The sequence below is a fragment of the Ambystoma mexicanum genome, chromosome 1p, assembly GCF_040938575.1.
Source record: "Ambystoma mexicanum isolate Mex_15411 chromosome 1p, UKY_AmexF1_1, whole genome shotgun sequence".
In the NCBI taxonomy this organism is placed as follows: domain Eukaryota; kingdom Metazoa; phylum Chordata; class Amphibia; order Caudata; family Ambystomatidae; genus Ambystoma; species Ambystoma mexicanum.
The window spans coordinates 267702949-267725165 of record NC_090921.1 but is presented as its reverse complement, the minus strand read 5'-3'; the positions used below and the strand labels follow the sequence as shown (position 1 = coordinate 267725165).

The window sequence follows — 22217 nt, the reverse complement described above, 5'->3', positions numbered from 1 at the left end:
TATAGGTTTCATTGTTAAGTGTATTTTAAATGCCTACAAAATAATTGTATATTTTTGTACTTGCCTCTCTGGCTGGAGTTATTGGTGTACTCTGTGCGTGTGTCTCATTGTGACCGTAGGATGATGTAAGCTCATCCTGAGCCCACAAATGCACCTTTTGATTGTGATTAAACTGATATAAACTCTCCTAGATTTACCAATCTACAATCCATTTGTGTGGGCCAGTGTGTTTGCTGCCTTTTTGGAGGCATGATTGTCTTACTTAGGCCAGCGCCTGAGTGAATGTTTCAGTGGGGAGACCCTATGCATTCCTCAAATCTGTACCGGATTTCTTGGAAGGCTTCTGCTTTCTTCCTTTACAGAAAGGTGAAGACCATATGCAAATGAGGGTTAGTCTCACCTCAAACAGTCGCTAACCCGAACTGTGATGTGTAATGTCTGCCAGGATGAGAAACACTTTTCTGGAGGGTTACCCAGGGCCATTCCAGAGTTTAAAAATAATCAAAACCTTCCAACCATCTCATCATTTGAACAGCTAACCCAGTTTGATAAAGCTGTTCTCAAGTGTAGGTACATCCAGATTACCTCTGTTGGAGATTAAGCTGCTTTGGGAGGAGTCCGGCTTCATGATCCCCACCTGTGTATCTGCAATATGAATAGTATTCCCACTTAAAACCAGCATTTTGTTGTTTTAGATGATCAAAGTGAATATTGCCAGTGGAGTGGCTAACCACGCCTCTGGGATATTTCCTTTTGACCCTTCACAATGTTAAAATGTTTACCTCTGACTCCCTCTCCTAGTGCTGTGCGAGCCAAGATTTATTGTGTCCTTGAGCTGTGGATCAAGATATGTGGAGCATCCAGTGGAGTTTTGCAGGGTTCTACACATCACTCTGATGTTCTATTGGCTCACCTTCTTGCCGACATCACACCTTTAACAGACACAATCAAGGTAAGCAGATGAGTGAAGACAAATATCTTGTTTGCTATTTAACTCCATCTTCAGTATATGGAGGGTCTGTGTCTCATTCTGACACCCTCATTTCATTAATTCATACTTGCCGTGTAAGAAAGTCAAAGAACAATTGGGGACCTGCAAGTTGTAGTGCTTTCCTGCTATAAATCTCAATTTACTAATGTGTTCAGAAATCTGCCAGTCTTGTCCTTGAGCAAAATGAGGCAGGTTTTCGAGTTGCATATAGGTTTACAATATAAAGCAAGACATTGTTTTATCTTTGTCACTAACTTAGTTTGGAATACCTGGATGTGCTTGTAAATTTAAGGTGCCTTAGACAGCATAAAATGTGCTATTCATGATATGGGGGTGTCCTGGTAGCACTCATCTAAATAGTTGAAGATGTAATGTCTTCATCCGGAGGAATTTGCTGCCTGGACAAGGAGTGCTTTGATCAGTACAATAGTTATTTATATGGGTTACGTTTCAAGCAGTGCTTATTATACTCAATGAATTGGGGCGAGTGGGTCATTGGATTGCTTGCAAGCGGTAGTTTAATTGTGTTTGTTTAAAATCTTAAACCTGCCTATTGTGAAACAGGAGTTAGGCTCTAACTCTATTTGTGAGACAGAACACCAAATTGTTGGTTTTCAAAACTGTTAAAGGAGAATAAAGGAAATGCTCTACTATCATATGAAATTAATTGAGCACTAGTTAACTGTTTTACTCATTTTTCATAACAAAACATATTTAAAACTATGACAAATTAAAAATGTTGATGGCTAACTGAGATCTTTTATCTTGTACTTTGGCAAACCAACTGAAGCCATGTTTGACAAAGTATGCTTGTATGCAGGTGTGAGCTTTGTTTTAATAAACACAATGGACGTTTTTAAAGTCAAACGGTTTTGTCCATAGAATGTTGCTCACGTTCAACTGTTGCTGATACGAAGGCTCATTAGCTTTGACCCATATCTGATCTTTTATTTGCGCTTCATAATTTAATTTTTTTAAAATTTAATTATGCAATGGTTTGACGACCTTAAGCACAGATCTTGATATAAAAAATGATTTACCATTCATACATTTATATAATTTTTCATATTACAAACTTTGCCGCCAAGACCTGGAACGCTCTCCCTGCAGACATTAGGGCGGAACACTCGCTCCCGATTTTTCGTAGGAAACTCAAGACCTCTTTCCTTGCACAATGTGACCCATGCGAATCCATGTAAATATACTGCATTGCTACTGTACAAACACCATATCTCCCACTGTAAATAATGTATTCCTTGTTAATATTGCTTTATTGTATTTGTAACCAAGATATGTCTGTAACAAGCGCCACGATGCCCCCGGGCTGACGTGCGCTCTACAAATCTGAATAAATAAATAATTACAATGATCATCACATTTATACAATTGTCACATTTCCTTGTTTAAAGCACATCACCACATGCATTTATTCAATTTTCCCATTTCATTGTCTAAAATGTATCACTGTATTAAGACAAAACATCTCTTTAATTGTCATAATACTTTTTACCAAACAAATCAGCTCACAAGACCCTAAAAATAATCGTATTACTATAAAATATCTGAATTCCTCAATTCACTGGAATCCTAAAATTCATAATATTGTTTTAAACTCTTTAAAATATCTAAATACTTCTCATAAGGCACTTGTTATATTCTCTATCTTCCGTGCCTCTTTCCATACATAAAAAGTTGCTGACATGACAATTGATTTTGCACAGTATACATGGTTCCAAAATTGATCACTTCTTACGAATCCCATGTGGTTTTGTTCCACTACGTAGCCTTTCTTATAAAAATCCGCCCTACTAATGCAGCTCGTGAGTAAGTGACGAGATGTCTAATTTCTGTTTACACAGCCTGTACAGTCTTTCCTCACGGGGAATACCACGTCACCTACCTAGGTGTTGATAAGTAGGCAGAATGTTAAACCCTAAATGTGTTATAAAGCTCTTTATTTGTGCGTTAAAAACAATTCTGCTCTTCATAATTGCTCTTGCTACTGTACATTGTGCAATTAAGCCTGCAGAACCTCTTTTGACCTAATGTGTAGGGAGATTACTCCATAGCCATCTGGTGAGTGGTGTAAGGAGATCTATCACAAGGGGGAAACGGTGTGTTCACAAAGCCAGGCCAACGTCTGACTTGGTGGACAATATAGTACAGCTGTCTGACTCGACTCTTGGGAGAATATGAGCCAACAGCTTTCTCCAGTAAGGTCCAATACACGTCCAAGACCCTCACTGCTAAGGCCAGTATCAGGATAATGATGCTAGCAAATTACACAACACTGTAAAATGCTAATGCAGGGGGGAATAGATTCATAGATACAGGTAAGGCAGATGGATAGTCGAGAAGTAACTTTCAAAAGATGGGTTGAACCAGTCTGAAGACGACCTGCATTTCGAGCCATTTCACGATGAGCTGCGGCCTTCACCGGCTGCAAACCGCCAATACCCTGGGACCTGTGACCTGTGGCCAGTGTTCAGTGCAACGCATTTCCGAAGAACAAATCTTTCCAAAACTTTGTTGGACTCTTTCCAGACCTCCAGAGGCAGACTTTTCTGAAGGCTGTGCCGAGAAAGCCAGCTGAATCGACCAGGCATTAACCGTTGTTTACTGGTGCTTTGAAAAGGGCATCAAAACCACACAACGGTGGAGAATCCTTTGCTGAGAGCCTTTCCCCTCGACTGCTATTGCAAGATCCTTCCAGTGTCCCTTCAGTCTGCCTGAACAAGAATTTGGTGACCGGTTCTGCTGCTGCAGCATCTTCACGTTTAAGGTACTGTAAGACTCTAGATAGAATTTACCTAGAGTTGCTTTGCTCCTCTGTTGTTGGAGTGCTGATTCGTGCGTTTGGGAGTTTGTCCATACATGTTTACCCAGGCCCAACACCTGTGCACCTACAGGGACCCTTCCCCGAAGCCCCTGAACCCTTTTCCCAACAAATAGTGTACTTACTTGCAACAAGTAATCTTCTGGTACTTCAGATTCTTTACAATGTTTGCATTACTTATTTTTACCCCCAATCTTATTCTGAGACTCTCATAGCTAGATAGGGAGGGACTACTAAAGCCTAAGCCCTCTGTGTTGAATGGAACTCTTACCTGCTCTGTTTTGATTCATTAATTCTTTCCTTGATGATAGTGATTCCAACCTTTAATTGCCAAGTGCTTTACCTACCTTGAATTGCTTCCAACTATTCTACATTTTGTACCAAATTATGTAACTTAATAGTTTTATAATTTTCTGTTTGTTGGTCGATGAATACTCTTGCTACGTCTTTCAATGGATTGCTTTTCTCCCGCAGATTTTTCAGCAGATAGATATCCCCTTCCAGCTTCAGCTGCTCGGAAAAAACATAAACAGGTGGCGTAATGGACCTCGACTCGCCCATCAATCCGCCTTAACTCTGTGTTCGATCGTCAGCTGTGGATGTGATGTTGGGTGTCGTATATATACTGCGTCGCTAAACCCCGTGTCTCGGTTCCTTTTTTCCGCACACTCTGCACGCTGCTCTTGAGGAATGCTATCGATCTTTGAATTTCACTCGGCATGTTTGACAAAATTCTGTCATTTTGAGCTGCCATGTCCGTGCCTCGGATTCCAGGTTTCAAGCACTGCTCCAATTGCGGCTCCAAGGTGTTGCTGACCAACCCGCCTAGCATCTGTGTTTCTCCCCGGCACGGGTCATGACACAGAGGGGTGCGCATCCTGTGGCAAAATGAACCTAAGTCCCTTCAAGAGCGGGCAGCGAAGCTTGCGTTGGGCCGAACGCTGTCCAAGTTACCGGTGCGGTCGACCTTTTGGTCTTCGGAAGCTGAAACGGAGGGCTCCACACCCGAGTCGGCACCGGCGGAAGGCAAAAAAGAGACTCCACTCTGAGCCAATCGTTCTCTCATAAAAAGAAAAGGCGACACTGACCAGAGTCAGTCCTCGTCAGAACCCAGGAAGTCGTCAGCAGGTCCGACATCCAGTAAGGAATGGGGGGGGACTATAAGTACCAGATGTTGCCATGTTTGCGAAGTCAGCTATGAGTGCTGGACAGCCCCTGAAACAGTTGGCTTTGGTAGCTCCAGTGGCGCCCAGTGAGTCCAACCCCAGCGTAGCACCCATCGCCATCAGCTTCTGTGGAGACTTTGGGCTCAGCGCCAAGCAAGTCTGGCTGGTCTCCGACACCAGGACCTTCCTGCATGTCTCAGACCCCGATCGTTCTCGATGCTCCACCGGCGTTCAGAACATTGTCGGAGCCAATAGACATTCCTTCAACATCGATGAACAAGTCCTTGCTGCCGACATACTGTTATTTTGATCTAATTTCTTCGGCCCGATGGCACACATTTTTGTGCCGACTGAGCCCAGGGCGACATCAACCACATTTTATCGGGGGCTGGCAGGGCAGAAAAGATTTCTGACCAGGCAGACCTCCTTGCCCTGGCGGTGGGACTGCATGACGCCTGATATTGAATTACAGCAGGCCCACCCATATGCACTTACTCATGTAAAGTTTAGGGCCCTCATGGATAGGTTAGTGGACACCTTTGGGCTGACTCCCCCTTATTGTACCCGTCCAGGGCTATGAGCTCATGGACATTCTTGACGAGGGTCCCACCACAGAGAGAAGTACGCCATTCAATCCGGCTATAGCTGACCCAGTCATCACCTTATGGCAACGACCCTGCTCCATTCCCCCAGTTGATTCCAACCTGAGGAGCAAGTATAGGCCAACAAGAGGAGACCCTCTTTTGCTCTCCTCTCTCCCCACACTAGAGGGTTTGGTTGTTCAGACGGCCACGGTCTCCACCAAGGCAGCTTCTTCCACATACAATTTACCTACTTACAGGGAGGGCAAGAAAGTGAATGCCCTAGCACAGTTTTCTCCTGGCAGCAAGGCTTTGAAGGCCACTAATGTCTCCTTTGGCTTTGCAAAATATTTGTTTGGACTGTGGAAAGCAGTTGCGCATGTAGCTCAGTATGTCCCTGAAAGGTAGTTGTGGGATGGTTTCTTGCAATTAGTGGATGTCTGGAAGGTGATGGCCAGGCAGTCTTTGCAAACGGGCCAGGACGTGGCGGACTGTGTTGGCTGAGCAATGGGTTCCACTTTGCTCCTTAGGAGGTAGGCTTATCTGCGCTCCTCGTGTTTCTCCCTGCAATGTCCAGAGTAAATTGTTGGCCATGGCTTTTGATGGGGAGAATCTCTTTGGCCTGAATGCCGATGGCTCCTTGGAGAAATTCAAGGAGTCCAAGCTTGCAGCAAAGTCGCTAGTCCTAGCTGCACAACAGCTGAGCAAACCTGCCTTCAGTTTCGCTTCGCGTGGAAGAGATTACAGGCGCTAAGTCCCCTATGGCAGGAAGGCTCAGCTCCTGCAAACCAGGTAAGGGCGGAGGCGTTTCTCGTGTTCCGGAAGGGGCAGAGGGGCCTCAAAAGGTCAGCACACATCGACAGCAGCGGCTCCGTCCTCTAAGCTGCTTTGATTTCCCCTCTCACTGGTTGGAGGACAGCTGTCGAGCATTGGCATCAGTGGCAGGAGATTACCTCAGATGCCTGGGACCTGCAGTTCGTGTGGTGTGGTGGGGGGCATTGTCTACCCTTCTTAAGGAAACCTCCGGACTGACCCCTCACCACCTCATTGTCAGCCAAAACAGGAGCTCCAGGAAGAACTGCAAGCACTGTGAAAGGGTGCCGTGAGGAAAGACAAATTCAGGATGGTGACGTTGAGAGAGATTTTCCACGCTCTCGAGTTGCAGGACCCGCTGGAGTCCATGGATCCTCAGGACACTTAATTCATGTGCCGATACATCAGACGCACAGGAGGTTCCTGAGGTTCCTCATGGGGGACAAGCACTACCAATTCAAGGTGCTTCCTTTTGGGTTGACCTGCGCTCCAGGGGTCTTCACCAAGCTCATGGCGGTAGTTGCGACTCGCATCAGGAGATCCGGTGTCAATGTATTCCTGTACCTGGATGACTGGCTGATCCGTGGAGTTAGGCGGAGCATGTCTTGTCACATCTCGGAGACACCTGTTCACTACTCCAGACTGGGCTTCTCCCTGAACTTTCAGAAGTCCCACACAACACCAGCTCAGAAGCCAGAGTTCATTAGGGCAGTCCTGGACACTCAGGCCGGGAAGGATTTTTCGCCCTGGGAGAGAGAAGTCCGCATTGTGCAGATGGTAGATCTTTTGCGGAACCATGCCACCTGACCAGTGGCTCCATTCCTCTGCCTCTGAGGCCTCATGGCCTCCTGTATTTTTCTAGTGCAAGAGGGCCAGGCTGCGAATACAATCGTTTTAATGGCTCCTGCAAGGTCAGAGGTCCCAGTACCTCAGAACCCTGAAGGATGTCCTCAGTGTACAGTCTGTGGTCAACAATCTTTCTTGGTGGGCCAGCAGCAGTAACTTGCTAACGGGGGAGCCCTTCTGGCCTCTGAGGCCTCAGGTGGTCACAGACGTGTCCCTGAAGGGTTGGGGCACTCAATGCAAGGACTTGTAGGTGGGCGGCCTTTGGTTAACAATGGAAGCCAAGTGGCACATCAGCAGGCTAGAGTTGCGAGCCATCAGGTTATCGCTGAAGGTGTTTGCTCCGTCTCTGTAGGGCAAGCATGTCCTTATCTTGACGGACAATTCGGTGGCCATGCACTACCTGAACAAGCAGAATCTCCTAACACAGTCGGAAGGTTGGGTGCTCCCCCGGAATCCATCAACCTATGTGCGTGGCTCTTGAGAGGATGAGATATGACTCGGACCACTCTGAGGAGGTGCTCGAAGTGCTGCTGGATTCATGCAGGTCATCATCAAGATCTCTCTGTTCACGTGCAGGTGGAGAGAAATTTGAGGCATGGTGCAGGGAACGTGAGATTGACCCGATCTCTTGTCCCAACACTACATTGATGAAGGTCTTTCTGTCACTGGCCTCTTCAGGCTTTCAGGTCACCACAGCCAAAGGCAGCTTGCCTGTGTTCAAAAGGTCTCCGGATCAAGGCTCTTTCTTCACAATCCCGGTTATGGCCCAATTCCTGAAGGGCCTTGTGAATACTTTTCCGCCTATCCCCTTTGTTGTTCCTGATTGGGATTTGGACCTGGTTCTCACTTTCCTTATGGCGGCTCCCTGTGAACTGTCACATTCATGTTCCTTGCAGCTCCCAACGCTGAAAACAGCTTTTCTGCTGGTCATCACCTCGGCCTGACTTGTCAGCGAGTTGCAGGCCCTTTCTTGCAAACCGCCATTTCTTTGTTTTTTCTGCAAAAAGTATCTCTCAAAGTGAGTCCAGGATTCTTGCGTAAGGTGGCGTCCGAATTCCATCCTTCTCAAGCAATGGATCTTCCTGTGTTCTACCCACCTTAGCACCCCTCCAAGGAGGAGCAGGGTTTTCACTGGTTGGACCCCAAGAGGGCTTTAAGCTTCTATGTAGCAAGAACGGCCGACTATAAAAAAAACAAAATACCAGTTATTTGTAGCCTACTCCATTTCAACAAAAGGCTTAGCTGTATCGAAGCAGACAAATTTCACGATGGATCAGTTTGTGCATTTCAGAATGCTACCATACCTTAAGCAAGAAATTGCCTCCTGGCATCAGAGCTCACTCTACCAGAGGGGTCTTCACCTCTATGGCTCTGCAAAGGGTGCGAACTGTTGGGGACATCTGCCGTGCCGCAACCTGTTCCTCGCTTCATACATTTATGAAGCATTACAGCATGTACATCGCCCATGGTGCGGACGCTTGCTTCGGATGGGCGGTGTTGCAGAATTTTCTGCTGTAAAGCTTTCGTCCCGCCTCAATTTATTTTCTCCACTGTTTTGAGAGTCTATCTAATGAGGAATCTGCGGTAGAAAAGCAATCCATTGAAGGAGAAATTGCGTAACATAATGTTATTTCTAGCGATTCTTCTCTCACAGATTCCTCATCCCCCTTCACATCCATCCCCGCTAAAAGCGTCAGCAGTAGATGTCTGCATTTTTTTCTAATCCTCTATTGGCTTGTTGGCCGTCTTTCTTCTTGCTGGTGTTCCTCTGCAGCTGCTGAGCTCGAGGGGAGGAGGTGGGAACATAGGTACTGGGCGTAATGACGCAGTATATATACACAACGCCCAATGTCATGTCCGGAGCGGATGTTCTGACAACGAGTCAAGGCTGATCGACGGCTAAGTTGAGGTCCACTACACCCCCGTCAAAGTTTTTTCCAAGCAGCCAAAGCTGGAACGGGATTTCGATCTGATGAGGAATCTGCGGGAGAAGAATCCATAGAAAGAACATTACATTGAGGAATTGCTCCTTCCCTTGCCTGCATTTCAACGAATGGTTTACCATTGCATTACCACTGTAAATACCTACTGCATATATGTATAAAATATTCTCTTACTTACCTGAATTGAAAAATGAACTTACATTGCCTAGTCTGTGTAATAAATGATATTTATATATAACTCAAAGCGTGCAAGTGTCTTTTTGACTGTGTTTGTGCTCAGAGATCTGTGTACTCCACAAAAAGCCTGTTTACCTCCTCGACTAAGCCTGGAGTTGGAGCCCTGTACACTAAAAGGATAGTCTTTGCAGTCCGACCATGTCATGATGCCTACCTCCAAGGAGCCAGGTCCGACCCAGCAACCCCAGAGGCAGGCATCATTCCCCCCCAGGGAAGTGCCAGCTGGCCCAAGCTGGGGCCCTTTGGACACAGTCCTGGCGCCTTAGGCACCAGGCTCATGTTGGACCCCTGTCCTGGCGCCTTGCTAGACATGTGTTCAAGTGTTTTAATGTGCACTTACCTGATGCAGACCATGCTGCTACATCCAGGCCCTCTTGAGGCCTGAATGGAACTACTTTACCTGTGGGACTACTTTCCACCTGGGTGTGGTCGGGGAAGGATACATACCTGATCGGTGGAAGGATACATACCTGGAACAACTTCCAAAGCTATTTAAACCACGCCCGATCAGCAACTCACGCTTCGCGTTGTTCTGCTCCTCGCAGCTGGACGCTCACCGTGTCAGCTCCAGCATCTGGACTTCAGCCACGCCTGTCAGCATCCTGGGTCGCCTGCAAAGGGAGATAAGAGAGAATTGGTAAGAAAGAAGACCTTACCTGCTAAAGCTGCATCACGGAGACATCACACCGACGATCCTGAAAGGGAAGACATCATTTTTAAAAGCATTTCGCTTCGATCGCTGCAGCGCTGCATTTCACTCACCTTTCCTGGGCACCTCCATCTTCAGCAGCGATCATCCGGATCCACAGCCACTTCCCAGAGCCTAGAGAGAAAAAGACAAGAACACAAGGTGAGATAAGGAAGGGAATAGGAAAAGCTCAGTTTCCTTCTAAGACTTACCTGTTGGGTCATTCCCATTTCATTTCGGGTCCTGCCGCTTCCTGGCATTCCGGACCCCGGCCCCTATGGGGAAAAAAGACAAAGACATTGAATGAGCGAATGCAAAGACATTACCCGAACGCTCATCCAGAACTTACCTGTCATTTACTGGAACTGCACGTTTCACTTCGGGTCGGCGCCATATCTCCGGCATTCCGAACCCCGGCCCCTAAGGGGAAAAAAACATAAGCGTTAGCGCTTGCTGCAATAAGACAATGAACATTATTATTAAGCTTGAACTTTTGATCTTGCTACTTACAGCGCCTTACCTGAATAGTCAAGCTTATTTGAACTCCCATCAAACCTCAATCCAGTGAAGTAACTGGGTTTCAACGCGCCCCTGCATCAGAAGCAGGATGGAGAACTCATCCTTCCAGACCCTAAGGTGAGACTTCACGGAGAATCGTGGAAGGGTATCGTGGAGGGTTGGAAGGGAGTGGGAGGCTTGAGCATTATTCCGTCAGTAGGTAATACTCCCTTTTCACGCACAGGGGAATATTCCTGCGAGCCAGAGAAGCCAGAGTAGAGGGGCCCTACCTGTCCATCCTCAGAGTCCTGCGCTTTACCATTGAAGAAGCATCAGCACTCGAAGCCAGACCTGCGCCTCCGTGGGAATCAGGTGAGCGTGACAGACCATAGGTGTTGTGGAGTTTTACTAAAATCCACCTACCTTCAATAAATTATAGCACAGTTTCTCATAAAACAGGAATACCTAGTATTTAGCACTACATGTGGAGGGAGTAAAAGGTTGAAAAAATCAGGGCAGGCGCTCCAGCCCGCTCAGTACCCTTAGCAGAATAATGCATCTTTCCAGAGGGTTGCTGATGGAAGAGATTTATCGAAATACGTTCCTGGGTGTCTGGAATACTATCCGTAGTGTGACCTCCGTAGTGTGACCTCCGTAGTACCCATGGTCCTTCACTCGTCGAAGTCCCCCAGGTTGTTTTGTTTGAGATGCAGGAGCATGAAGTGTTTGTGTAAGTACATAAGAGTAAGTTTAAGGTATTTGATGTCTGTGGATGGTCGCAAGTTGTGGAGCTCGTCGCATGTAGCCTTCATTACTTAAATCGTTATTAGTTCAAATGTAATATTGCATTCGATGACAGCAATTTGCTTCTATACAGCACGTTCGACTGACGATCATTGACAAGAGCCGCCTCATCGATAACTTCGGCCTACCACAGCCTACACAGTATGGAGAGTGGGGGGGGGTTTGTCATATTCCACATAACCCTTTGAGAATGCCTACCTTTTCTCTTCCCCTCTTTTCTACTTGGACTTTTACAAGTTTGCTTTTATCATGGAGAACACTGCTTTTAAATTCTGCCCCTCCTGTCATAAGAAGTATCCCTAGAAGGAGACCCATAAGGTTTGCAATCTGTGCCTTCCTCGAGATCACTCTGGAAATCGCTGTGTTGCCTGTCAGCTTTTTTTGACCTAAGAAAAAGCACTAAGAAAAGCACTGGTAAAAATTGGGCAGCCCATGCAGCAGGTGCCAAAGAGTTGGCAGAGAGAGAAACACACTACCCCAAGCCTTTCGATCAAACATTCGTTGAAGCAGTGCCATGCGGAATAGAAACTCCCCTCCAGCGTATCAGCCTCGACACACTGCGCCCATATCCCGTGTGCACCATGACAGCCGCTCACAAATGTCGAGCGAAAAATCCTCCACGCATATAAAACATAGGACCCAAGTATCGAAAGCCCCCCCCCTACTAAACGTATGCTAAACGTATGCCGAAGAGAAGCCCATTCCCAGTACTGATCACGCCACTGAGCTTACTTCAAAAAGCATACAACTGTCAAAACGCACTGATTACCAGATTTTGGCACAAGCTCATCCATCACTGAAAACCTCACATTACACGGAAGCCTCTTCTCCTTCATCTCAGGCGATCAGTTATAGCCCACAGCACAACGAAAGCTGGCACTGCAAGAAATTGAAAACCGGGTCCCACTGCAGAAGCCATTCCTATTCCTCTTCCTCACAGAAGAAGCAACGCCACCGTTGGCGGGAATCAGATTCTTCCTCGGTGCAAGGTAAGCCCTCTAAGGGATGGAAGAGTGGGGATTCATTTAAAAAATAAATGCTTCACATGTTTAGACAACAGGCGGCTGTCGGCGTGGCTCCCACCCCCGACCAGCAGGCCTCGGCGCTAACTGAGCTTTTGTGCTCCGTACCCCACGAGGCAAGAACATCGCCCTCTAGAAGCCTCTCCTACAGCGCCCATCGCCCTTTGGAGCCATCAGTGCTGGTACCCAATCCATTGGCCTCTAGGGCTCTGCTGCAAGCGACTAAGCCCTCTGCCTTGTCTTCCAGACCTACGGATCCAAGGATAAGCCCTCGGCGCCGACCAGCAACGTCAGAGCCTTTGAACTGCTATCGTGGACGAGCTTTTTCGATTCAATGCAGTAGACTTTCGGCACTGCTCAGGCCGGGGAATGCAAAGAAGTTGACCCCATCTTCGTGGGCTCATGCAGTGTCGACTATTTCGAGGACCGAGGCAATTTGATGGCACTTAATCTGGGCCTTCAAGATGCCAGTGGGTTTAACACATCTCCATACCTTGAGATGCACCAAAAACAACCCTACACTCACTCTCATGTCAAATTTCGGACATTAGTAGAGAAGGTGGTTGACGCCCTCGGCCTCAAGTTGTTTGCCATTCCCCATCAATGGTATGACCTTACAGACATCCTGGATGAGGACCCGGCTATTGAGCACAACATGCATGCCCTTCAATCAGGCCATACCTGACCCTTTGGCTTCCATCTGATGAACCCCATGTACTTTGCCCCCCCGCGTGTACCAATGTCACAGGGAAGTACAGGCCTGCAAGAGGGACCCTTCCTTCCTCGCAACACACACTTTCTTGGAAGGGTTGGTCATTCAGGCTGACGCTATATACTCCAGGCCCGCGGCATCCACATCAAATCTCCATACAGAAGGGAAAAAGATAGACGCTTTGGCCAAGAAGGTTTTTACCTCTGGCAGCATGGCTCACAAGGCCACAAACGTAGCTTGCAGTTTTACTAAGTTCTCCTACGGTTTGTGGAAGGCTGTCGTGCATGTGGCAGAATAAGTCCCGGAAGGTTATATGCGGGACAGATTTATACAGCTGGTGGAGGTTGGGATGGAAACTGCCAATCAGTCCTTGCAAAGAGGCCTAGATATTGCAGACTGTGTTGGCCGCTCCATGGGGTCAGCAGTAGTTATGAGAAGGCAAGCCTATTTGAGAACATCCGGCTTCTCCCCCCCATGTACAAAACATCCTCCTAGACATGCTTTTTGAGAAGGAGCTGCTCTTCAGACAAAAGGCGGATGACTCTTTATAGAAATTTAAGGAGTCTAAAATTGTTGCTAAATCGCTGGGTCTTGTTCCGCAGCCAGCTATGCCTATTTGCAGTGTTGCCTCCATGGCAGGAAAGCGCAGCCCCCATAAGCCAGGCAGGGGCAGATACGTGTCTTGTGTCCCGAAAGGTGCAGGGGAGCTTCTAAGGGCCAGAAGACAGCCGCTGCAGCTGGCGCAACGGCACCTTCGAAGCCGCTTTGATTTTCCCCTCCCATAAATTAACGATTGATGTTTGGCAGGCATTGGTCCCAGTGGCAGGAGATAACCTCCGATGCCTGGGCACTGCAGTTAATTTGATGGGGATGTCTGCCCTTTTTAAGAAAACTGCCGGACAGACCCCCGTCTTCACAGCTCCAACCGGGTCAGGAGCTCCAGGAAGAACAGAGAGCTCTGTTGTCGAGGGGTGCTGTGGAAGAGGTTCCTCCCGATCAGAGGGTCGGGCCGGTATTCCCGATATTTCCTAGTAAAAAAGGTCGTCTCGTCCCATTTGGGCCTCGGGGCTCTAAACAAGTTCCTGGGGAAAAGGCAAATTTAGGATGGTGACGTTGAGACAAATTCTACACGCTCTCGAGCTTCAGGACTGGCTGGTGTCCATAGACTTGCAGGATGCCTACTTCCATGTGCCCATACATCAAAAGCACAGGAAATTCCTGTGGTTCCTCATTCGGGACAAGCACTATCAGTTTAATGTGCCCTTTGGGTTGACCTCCGCTCCAAGGGTCTTCACCAAGCTTATTGCGGTTCACCTCCGGAGATCTGGAGTACACATATTCCCGTTCCTGGACTCGCTGATCCGGGGGAAGTCAGCAGAATGTTTTGACTCACCCGGAAGGCACCGGTCTACTACTGCACAGGCTGGGCTTCTCCCTGAACTTTAAGTCCCACATGACAATGGTCCCAAGGATCTGGTTCATCTGGGAAGTCCTAGACACTCGGGCTGGGAAGGCTTTTTGCTCTGGAACCACACCACCTTATCAGCGGCTTCTTTTTTCCATCTTTTGAGCCTCATGGCCTCCTGCATCTTCCTGGTGCCAGAGGCCAAACTGTGCATGAGATCCCTTCAGTGGCTCCTGCGAGACCAGTGGTCTCAGTGTCTGGGGGCTCTCTGATCCTCTCAGGGTGTCCAGCCAGGTAGTTTGTGAACTCTGCTTGTGGGACACGTGCAAGAATCTTATGGCGGGGGAACCCTTCTGGCTTCCTTGGCCTCAGACCCGAGTGGTCACGATGCGTCCTTGAAGGGTTGGGGCGCTCATTGCGAGGATTTGCAGGTGAGCTGCCTCTGGACTGCGTCGAAATCCAGGTGGCATATCAACAGGCTGGAGTTGCGAGACATTTGGCTGGCCCTGAAGGCATTTGCCCCATCGCTCAAGGGGGGAAGCAAGTCATGATTCTGACGGACAATACAGTGGCCATACACTACCTGAACAAGCGAGGCGAGGGCATTACCATCCCATCTGCACAGAAGCGATGCAACTGTGGTTCTGGTTGCTAGAGAATTAAATATTTCTCTCTGCAGGTCATCTGGCGGTGACAGGGAACAGTTTGGCGGATGCTCTGAGCAGGAAGAGCATGGTCTCACAAGAGTGGAAAGTGGGCCAGGAAGTCATGGAAGAGGTCTTTTCTCTCTGGGGTACTCCAGCAGTGAATGTTTGCCACGGAAGCCAACAGTTTTGCTCTAATGAATTCACAGCGAACAATGCACTTGGGGACGTGTTTCTGATGGACTGGACATTCCCCTCTCTATTACGCGTTCCCTCCGATCCCCATCATTCCCTGGATTCTCAAAGGTTTTAAGAGGTTTCGAGCAACCATGATCTTGATCGCCCTGGATTGGACGAGGAGGAAGTGGTCTTGGATCTGCCCACCTCACTAGTTGCCTAGGCGGTCAGATCTCCTCACCCAGTTGGAGGGTCAGATTTTGCACCCGATCGCAGATTTCCTCATCCTACATGCATAGCTCTTGAGCGGCTGAGGTATGACTGGGACCTCTCAGAGGAAGTTCTTGAGGTGTTGCTGGCTGGACGCAGACAATCTACAATATCCCTGTAGGTGTGCAGGTGGAGAAGATTTGAGGCGCATAGGGAGTGCGAGATTGACCCCATCACTTGCCCCACCACAACGGTGATGGAGTTCCTTCTGTCACAAGCCTCTGCATGCCTTCAGGTTGCAACAGTCGAGGGGTATTTGGCGGGCCCCGGATCAAGGATCTTTTTTCTTACCATACCGGTCATGGCCAATTCCTGAAGGCCCTTCTCAACAAATAAATGCCAACTCCCTTTGTTGTTCTGGATTGGGACTTTAACCTGGTCCTCACCTTTCTTATGGAGGCTCTGTTTGAGCCTATGCATTCTTGTTCACTTAGGTTGTTGTCCCTTAAGACAGCCTTTTTGATTGCCATCTCATCGCCCAGGAGCGTTGGCGAGCTGCAGGCCTTGCGCTGCAAGCCCCCCTTTTTGCACTTCTTCAGAGAGAAGGTATCTCTTAAGGTCAGACCAGGGTTCCTTCTGCATCCCTCGACAACGGAGCTCTGTTCTTCCTGGACTCCTGTCCCAGTTTGATTGGTGAAGACGGGGTGTCTGTCCGGCGGCTTTCTTAAAAAGGGCAGACAACCCCACCAAATTAACTGCGGTGCCCAGTCATCGGAGGTCATCTTCTGCCACTGGGACCAATGCCCTGCCAAACGTCAACCAACCGTCCCCTCATGGGAGGGGAAAATCAAAGTGGCTTCGAAGGTGCTGTCGCGCCAGCCTCAGCGGCTGTCTGCTGGCCCTTAAAAGCTCCCCTGCAGCTTCTGGGATGTGAGAAACGTATCTGCCCCTACCTGGCTTATGGGGGCTGTGCTTTCCTGCCATGGAGGCAACACTGCAAGTAGGCTTAGCTGGCTGCGGAACAAGACCCAGCTACTTAGCAACAATTTTAGACTTTTTAAATTTCTATAGAGTCATCCGCCTTCTGTCCGAAAAGCATCTCCCTCTCAAAAGGCATGTCTAGAAGGAGGTTTTTTACATGGGGGGTGGGGGGGAGAAGCCGGATGTTTTCAAATATGCCTGCCTTTTTTCGGAATTCCACCTTTCGCAGTCTATTGACTTGCCAGTGTTCTACCCTCCTCCTCACCTTTCTAAGGAGGAAGAGCGTTTTCACTGTCTCGATCCTAAAAGAGCTCTCACGTTTTATGTTGCCTGCACAGCCGAGTTCAGGAAGACGGACCAGTTGTTTGTCGCTCATTCTCTTTCCCGCAAAGGTCTTGCGATTGCTAAACAAACCATTTCACGCTATATCATTTTGTGCATCAGTAAGTACTATCAGTCGGCGGGAAAAGCCAGGGGAGTTTCTGCTTCCACAGCCCTTCAAAAGGGGGTCCCTGTTGGGGAAATTTGCTGTGCTGCCACGTGGTCTTCTGTACATACTTTTAAAAAGCACTAAGCTTTGGACGTTACACGTGGGGCTGATGCACGTTTTGGCAGAGCGGGTCTGCAGAGCCTACTTGTGTAATCCTTTTGGCCCTCCTCCTTTATCTTACTGCTTGGGGGAGTCTTATCAAGATGAGGAACCTGCAGGAGAAAAGCAATCCATTGTAGGAGAAATTACCTTACCGTCATGCTCTTTCTATAAATTCTTCTACCGCAGATTCCTCATCATCCCTCCCAGCTGTCTCTGCTGTGAGAAACCGGACGCTGTCTCACTGTCTGAACGCTGGGATCTCTTTCTCAGGTGGCCAGGGCACGGCCTTACACTTGGATCCAGACCCTGGGGGTGGACAAGTGCCAGAGGATCACCTGGGAGAGGGGTCCTCGGGGAATGAGGGTGAGACATCCGATAGCGAGATGAGTATTGCCACTGCCCCCCTTCGACGCTTCCACCTTCATAGGTAATTTGAAATCCTGTCCTGGTACCCCCAACCCCTAATTCCAACAAGTACCAACTCAGAAAGGAGGCGTGGGATAACCAGGAGAAAGACATTGCACTTACCATCTTGTGTATTACTACCACAGGACTTATCCTCCTGTCTCAGATATGCCCCTACCTGACATTCCTTCAGTTGAAATAGAATATTGTCAAACCAGTTCCATTGTGCCACCATACCTTTCTGTAAAAACCACACCAACACATCCATTTACCATCACACACTCACCCTGTTTATTTGGACAAAGCCCTACAGTTTTTCTCTAATCAGAAAAAACACAACTCCCACAATCCCTCCACACTGGCTTTCTCTACAAACACTGAGACGAGGAAGAGGGGAGCTGAAAGAATAAAGATCTCTCACCGCCATTGAGAGACAGAAGAAAGACTATGCCATACTAAGACTGAACTCTCCCTCTAATGAGGCAAGGTCAGGCCTCCTTTTCTTACTACTCACCTGACTCCACTTGAGACTTCCAGGAAGTATAAAATGCAGAGCAGGAGAACACACTTTGAGCGAGCTGGGGATGCTGGAAGGAGCTGAGACGGCAGAGGAAGATCAGTTGATCTGCAGAGACCCTGAGAGACCTGGAGGAGAAGGGAGAGGGAACCACCGTACTGGACCTTTGAATGCAGGATAGGCTGCAGTGAAGAGAGAGAACCAAAACCAAGGGCAGCTGGGATCACCTGGCGGTGACATACCAGCGCTCCTCCCCTGGGCCCAGCAGGCCAGCCCAGCCCAGCCCAGGTCTCTGAGGGGCAGCCGATGAGACCCTGACCTCAGGGCACATCCCCATTGAAACTCCTGCAGCTCCCAAAGCCATGGACTGCCGTTTTGGGGAACTTTGAAGTAGGAGCATAATACACTGCAGTGCATTCTGGGATTTGATGTCCAAAATTGTTTTTTGGGAAACTGAAGGGGCCGCTCCCGGCAGAGGGAGACCCTTAAAGCAAGGTGAGATGCTCTGAACCCGGAAGAGTGGGTCCTGAACTTTAAGAAAACCCAGTGAAGGACCAGCAGCAGTGCTCCGGCGCCAGGTGGGCGCTCATTGGGAGGACTCTGGCTGGTTCCTTTTGTTGAAACTACAAATACCAAGAGGTCAAAGTGGTCATACAAGGGTCGAGCAAAACCCCTTTTACAATCGAAAATCTTTGACACGCTGAGGAAACAAAGTGAACTGTGTTACTGAGGGCAATTGTGAACCCGACTGAGGGATGCCTACGAATTAGGGTGACCAGTAACAACCCAGAGAACATTGTGTTATTAAAGCTGCGTGAAGCTGGGCAGGGGTGCCGAGATCCGGACTTGGGTAAGAAGTGAACCTAGGGGTCTAGAGTGATTTTCTTGTGAACTGTGGCAAGTGTAAACCAGATGGCAGGATGCCGAAAGAAAGCTAGGGGGAAGGGAACCCTGCTTTCTGACATGATAAATCATGAACTGTGTTAGAATGGCTATGTGAACCCGAGGAAGCAATGCCAGGAGTAAGGCTGAGGGAAGTGAGTCCTGCATTGTTAAAGGAAAGTAAACTGTCCTTCTGGCCATAGTGAACCCAACTGAGGGAGGCTAACGCTCAAAAAAGGGATTGGAGCCCGGTTGAGGGGGATCCTGGGGTGAAGTAATCACCCAACGTAAAAGATTACGGAAAGGAACTTTTGTTATTGTTGACACATCAGACCCTTGGAGGCAAGGGACTTTGTATGAATGAGACTTGGCAACAGAAGGTCGGATATCGCTGAAAATAACACTCGTGTTGGAGAAGCCCAGGTGTGTGTTGTGCTTAGTAGTCACACCCTGTCCCGTGCTAAAAACGTGGGAAAAGGAGACCCCAGCTATACTATCCTGATTTATCATTTTGGTCAACACTTTCCTTTTCTGGTGAACATTAACCCACCCTATTTTGTAACTTAGCTGGAAGGATTGGCAATGTTTTTTTTTTATTTCTTTTTTTTAAGTATAGGCCCTTTTTATTTCACAAGACACCACTCGGACTGCCTTATTATTTGATGATTGTAGCTTGCTCCCATCTTAGATTTAGGTTTAGATTATTAAACTGTATGGGTGAGAAAAACTACAGTCTTGAACTGTGATCACTTGTCTGCCTTTACTGTTGCCACCATGAGTTCCTTACACCGCTCATTGTTGTGGCTCTTCGCTTCTGATTTCATGAAGTGAGTTGACGATGGCTTTGGGGTGCTAATCTCTGTTACTTAAATAAAAAATAAAGTTTGCAAATTGGAATGTTTTTAACCTGTTGGTTTCTATTCCATAGTTGTTGTTTTTAAGGCTGATTAGCCTCCTTCTGTTTTCCTATGCAGCATTTTAGCTCAGGAAAAGTGGAAGGAACTGAGGCATGGGGCGTAGTGACGTGGTATATGTATGGTGCCGGACATCACTTTTGAAGCCGACGATCAACCACCATGCAAAACGGGTCAACTATTGGCTAAGTCGAGGTCCACTACGCCCTTTGCAGCAGAGCTTGACAAAAGATATCTATCAAGATGAGGAATCTGCGGGAGAAGAATCCATAGAAAGAACATCACGGTAAGGTAATTTCGAATGGCTTGCGTCCTCCAACGTATTCCTCATCTTTGACATCTAATGTCCAGCTTCGTCTGCTTCTGAAAAAATTTCTCGGCAGAGGGCGCCCTGCGTTGAGTCGATGTCCCTTCAAGGCCTCTGTCGAGGGTGACTTCATCGGATGTTATAAGTAGCATGCACAGCACCCCTTAGCCTCAGTTCTGTTTTTCCGCAAACATTTTTGCTTTGTGAGAAACTCGATGCGCCTCGTACTTGTGAATATTGCTGTTCATCTGTTTAATGTCTTCGTCTTCTATCCTGATGACCCCTGGTTCTGGGTTCAAGAAACGTAAGGAATGCAGCTCCAAGATGTCCGTTACGGATCTGTATCGAGTCTCTGTGGTGCTTGGGCGCGGGCCATGAGATGAATACATGCTCCAAGTGTCAATCCATGACGGAAAAGGCCCTGCGGGAATGAAAGGGGACACTTCAGGGAGGCAATGTGTCCAAACCCCGTAAACCCGAGTCCAGAGGTGACTCTCCTCGGTGGAAGAAGACCAAGCGTTCAAGGTCTCGTAGTGGTTCCCGCCACTCTTATTCCTCGGCGTTGGTGTTCGAGGAGATGGCACCGCTGGTCACTTTCTCATCTTCGTCAGGCGAAAAAATTGACACGGCAGAGTGGGAAGCTTTCCGTGTCAAGAGGTGATCTTTGACAAGCAGGGCAGAGCTCTGTCTGCGCCTTCTGTGAAAGCCGGCAATGAGCGGTCTCGGCCGGACACTTGCGCTACCTCGAGACCGAGTAAACGGCGTGATTCACATCGGGAGGCCTCGAGGTATCATATGATCATTCAAGATATGCAGAGAGGTCAAGGTCGTCGACACCTTTGAAGCCCTTGAAGACATTGACATTAACGCTGTCGTTGGTGCCCATCGGGTCTTCGACACCTGTCAGGCCTTCGGGCCCACAGCCGAAACTGTTGACGCCTGCCAGGCCAATTTTACTGGCTCAGCCCCTAGTGCCTGTTGACCCTCTAAGGAAGGCTCTGGTTAAATCGATGTAGGCGCCTTCGACTGTTTCGAAGCGTCTGGGTTCCATTACCTCTTTCAAAAAGATATATTTTTTTTTTTAGGAACCTCAATTCCATTTTGGAGGAGCAGCAGCATTCAGATGAGGAGGGTGCCCCTTTTGGACTCCAGTGTGGGACTCCTAATGTGCCAGAATGCCTCATTTCTGAGGAGAGTAGGATGCAAGATCTGTGTGATAATTTGCACAATGCTAGGGGTATTGATACTTCTCCTGAGCTGTAGTTCGGCAGTCCAGAACCAGGAGAGCGTGCTGATTCCTCGTACCGACACCTTATGTCTAAGGTTGTTGAATATTTGGGCTGGTCTAGACCTCCAGTGCCTTATGATCGGGATGATTTTACGGATATTTTGGACAGGGGTCCACCTACGGATCCTGTGTTACCTTTCCATGTGGCTCTTCACAAATGGGTGGGCAGGAATTGGGATATTCTGGAAGGTAATCCGGTGGTTGACAAGTCTCTTACGAGGAAATACTGCCCCTCCAGTAGCGACCCCAGCTACCTGTTAATAGTCCCCACTACCGAGATTCTGGTGGTCCCTTGAAACAGGTAGCGTACCCTACAATCCCTCCTGATAGACGTTAAGTGTGTAAATGGATGGGTGCAGAAGGTATTTTCGGCGGGGAGTATGGTGTTGAAATCAGCCAACTCCACTTGTGCACTTGCAAAGTTTTCATACACTCTGTGGGAATGCATCTCTATGGTGGCAGAGCATATTCCCGAAGGGGATAAGAGGGACAGTTTCCTGGCTATTAAGGACGGCAAGGAAGCCATTTGTGAGTCCCTCCAGTCTGGGATGGATTCTGCAGATGGCATCAGCAGATCCATGGCTACGGGCACCATGATAGGCACGTTTGTGTGGTTGCGTAAGTAGGGTTTTGCACCTGATGCGCAGGCTAGACTCCAACATGCCATTTGACGGGTCTCCTCTTTTTGGCAGCAATGCTGACGAGACCCTTGAGAAGTTGCTGACCTTGAAATGCGTCCGCCAACTCTTTAGGCCTCA

The 22217-nt window shown here is 48.2% G+C and overlaps 1 protein-coding gene across 1 annotated transcript in view; it reads left to right on the top strand.

The window, feature by feature from the left end:
• Positions 1–22217, top strand: part of PELP1 (proline, glutamate and leucine rich protein 1) — a 1000849-nt gene that overhangs the window by 581459 nt on the left and 397173 nt on the right. Inside the window, exon 12 of the mRNA XM_069646587.1 lies at positions 802–952. Within this exon, the coding sequence (XP_069502688.1) occupies positions 802–952 (151 nt within the window). The remainder of the gene's footprint in view (positions 1–801; positions 953–22217) is intronic.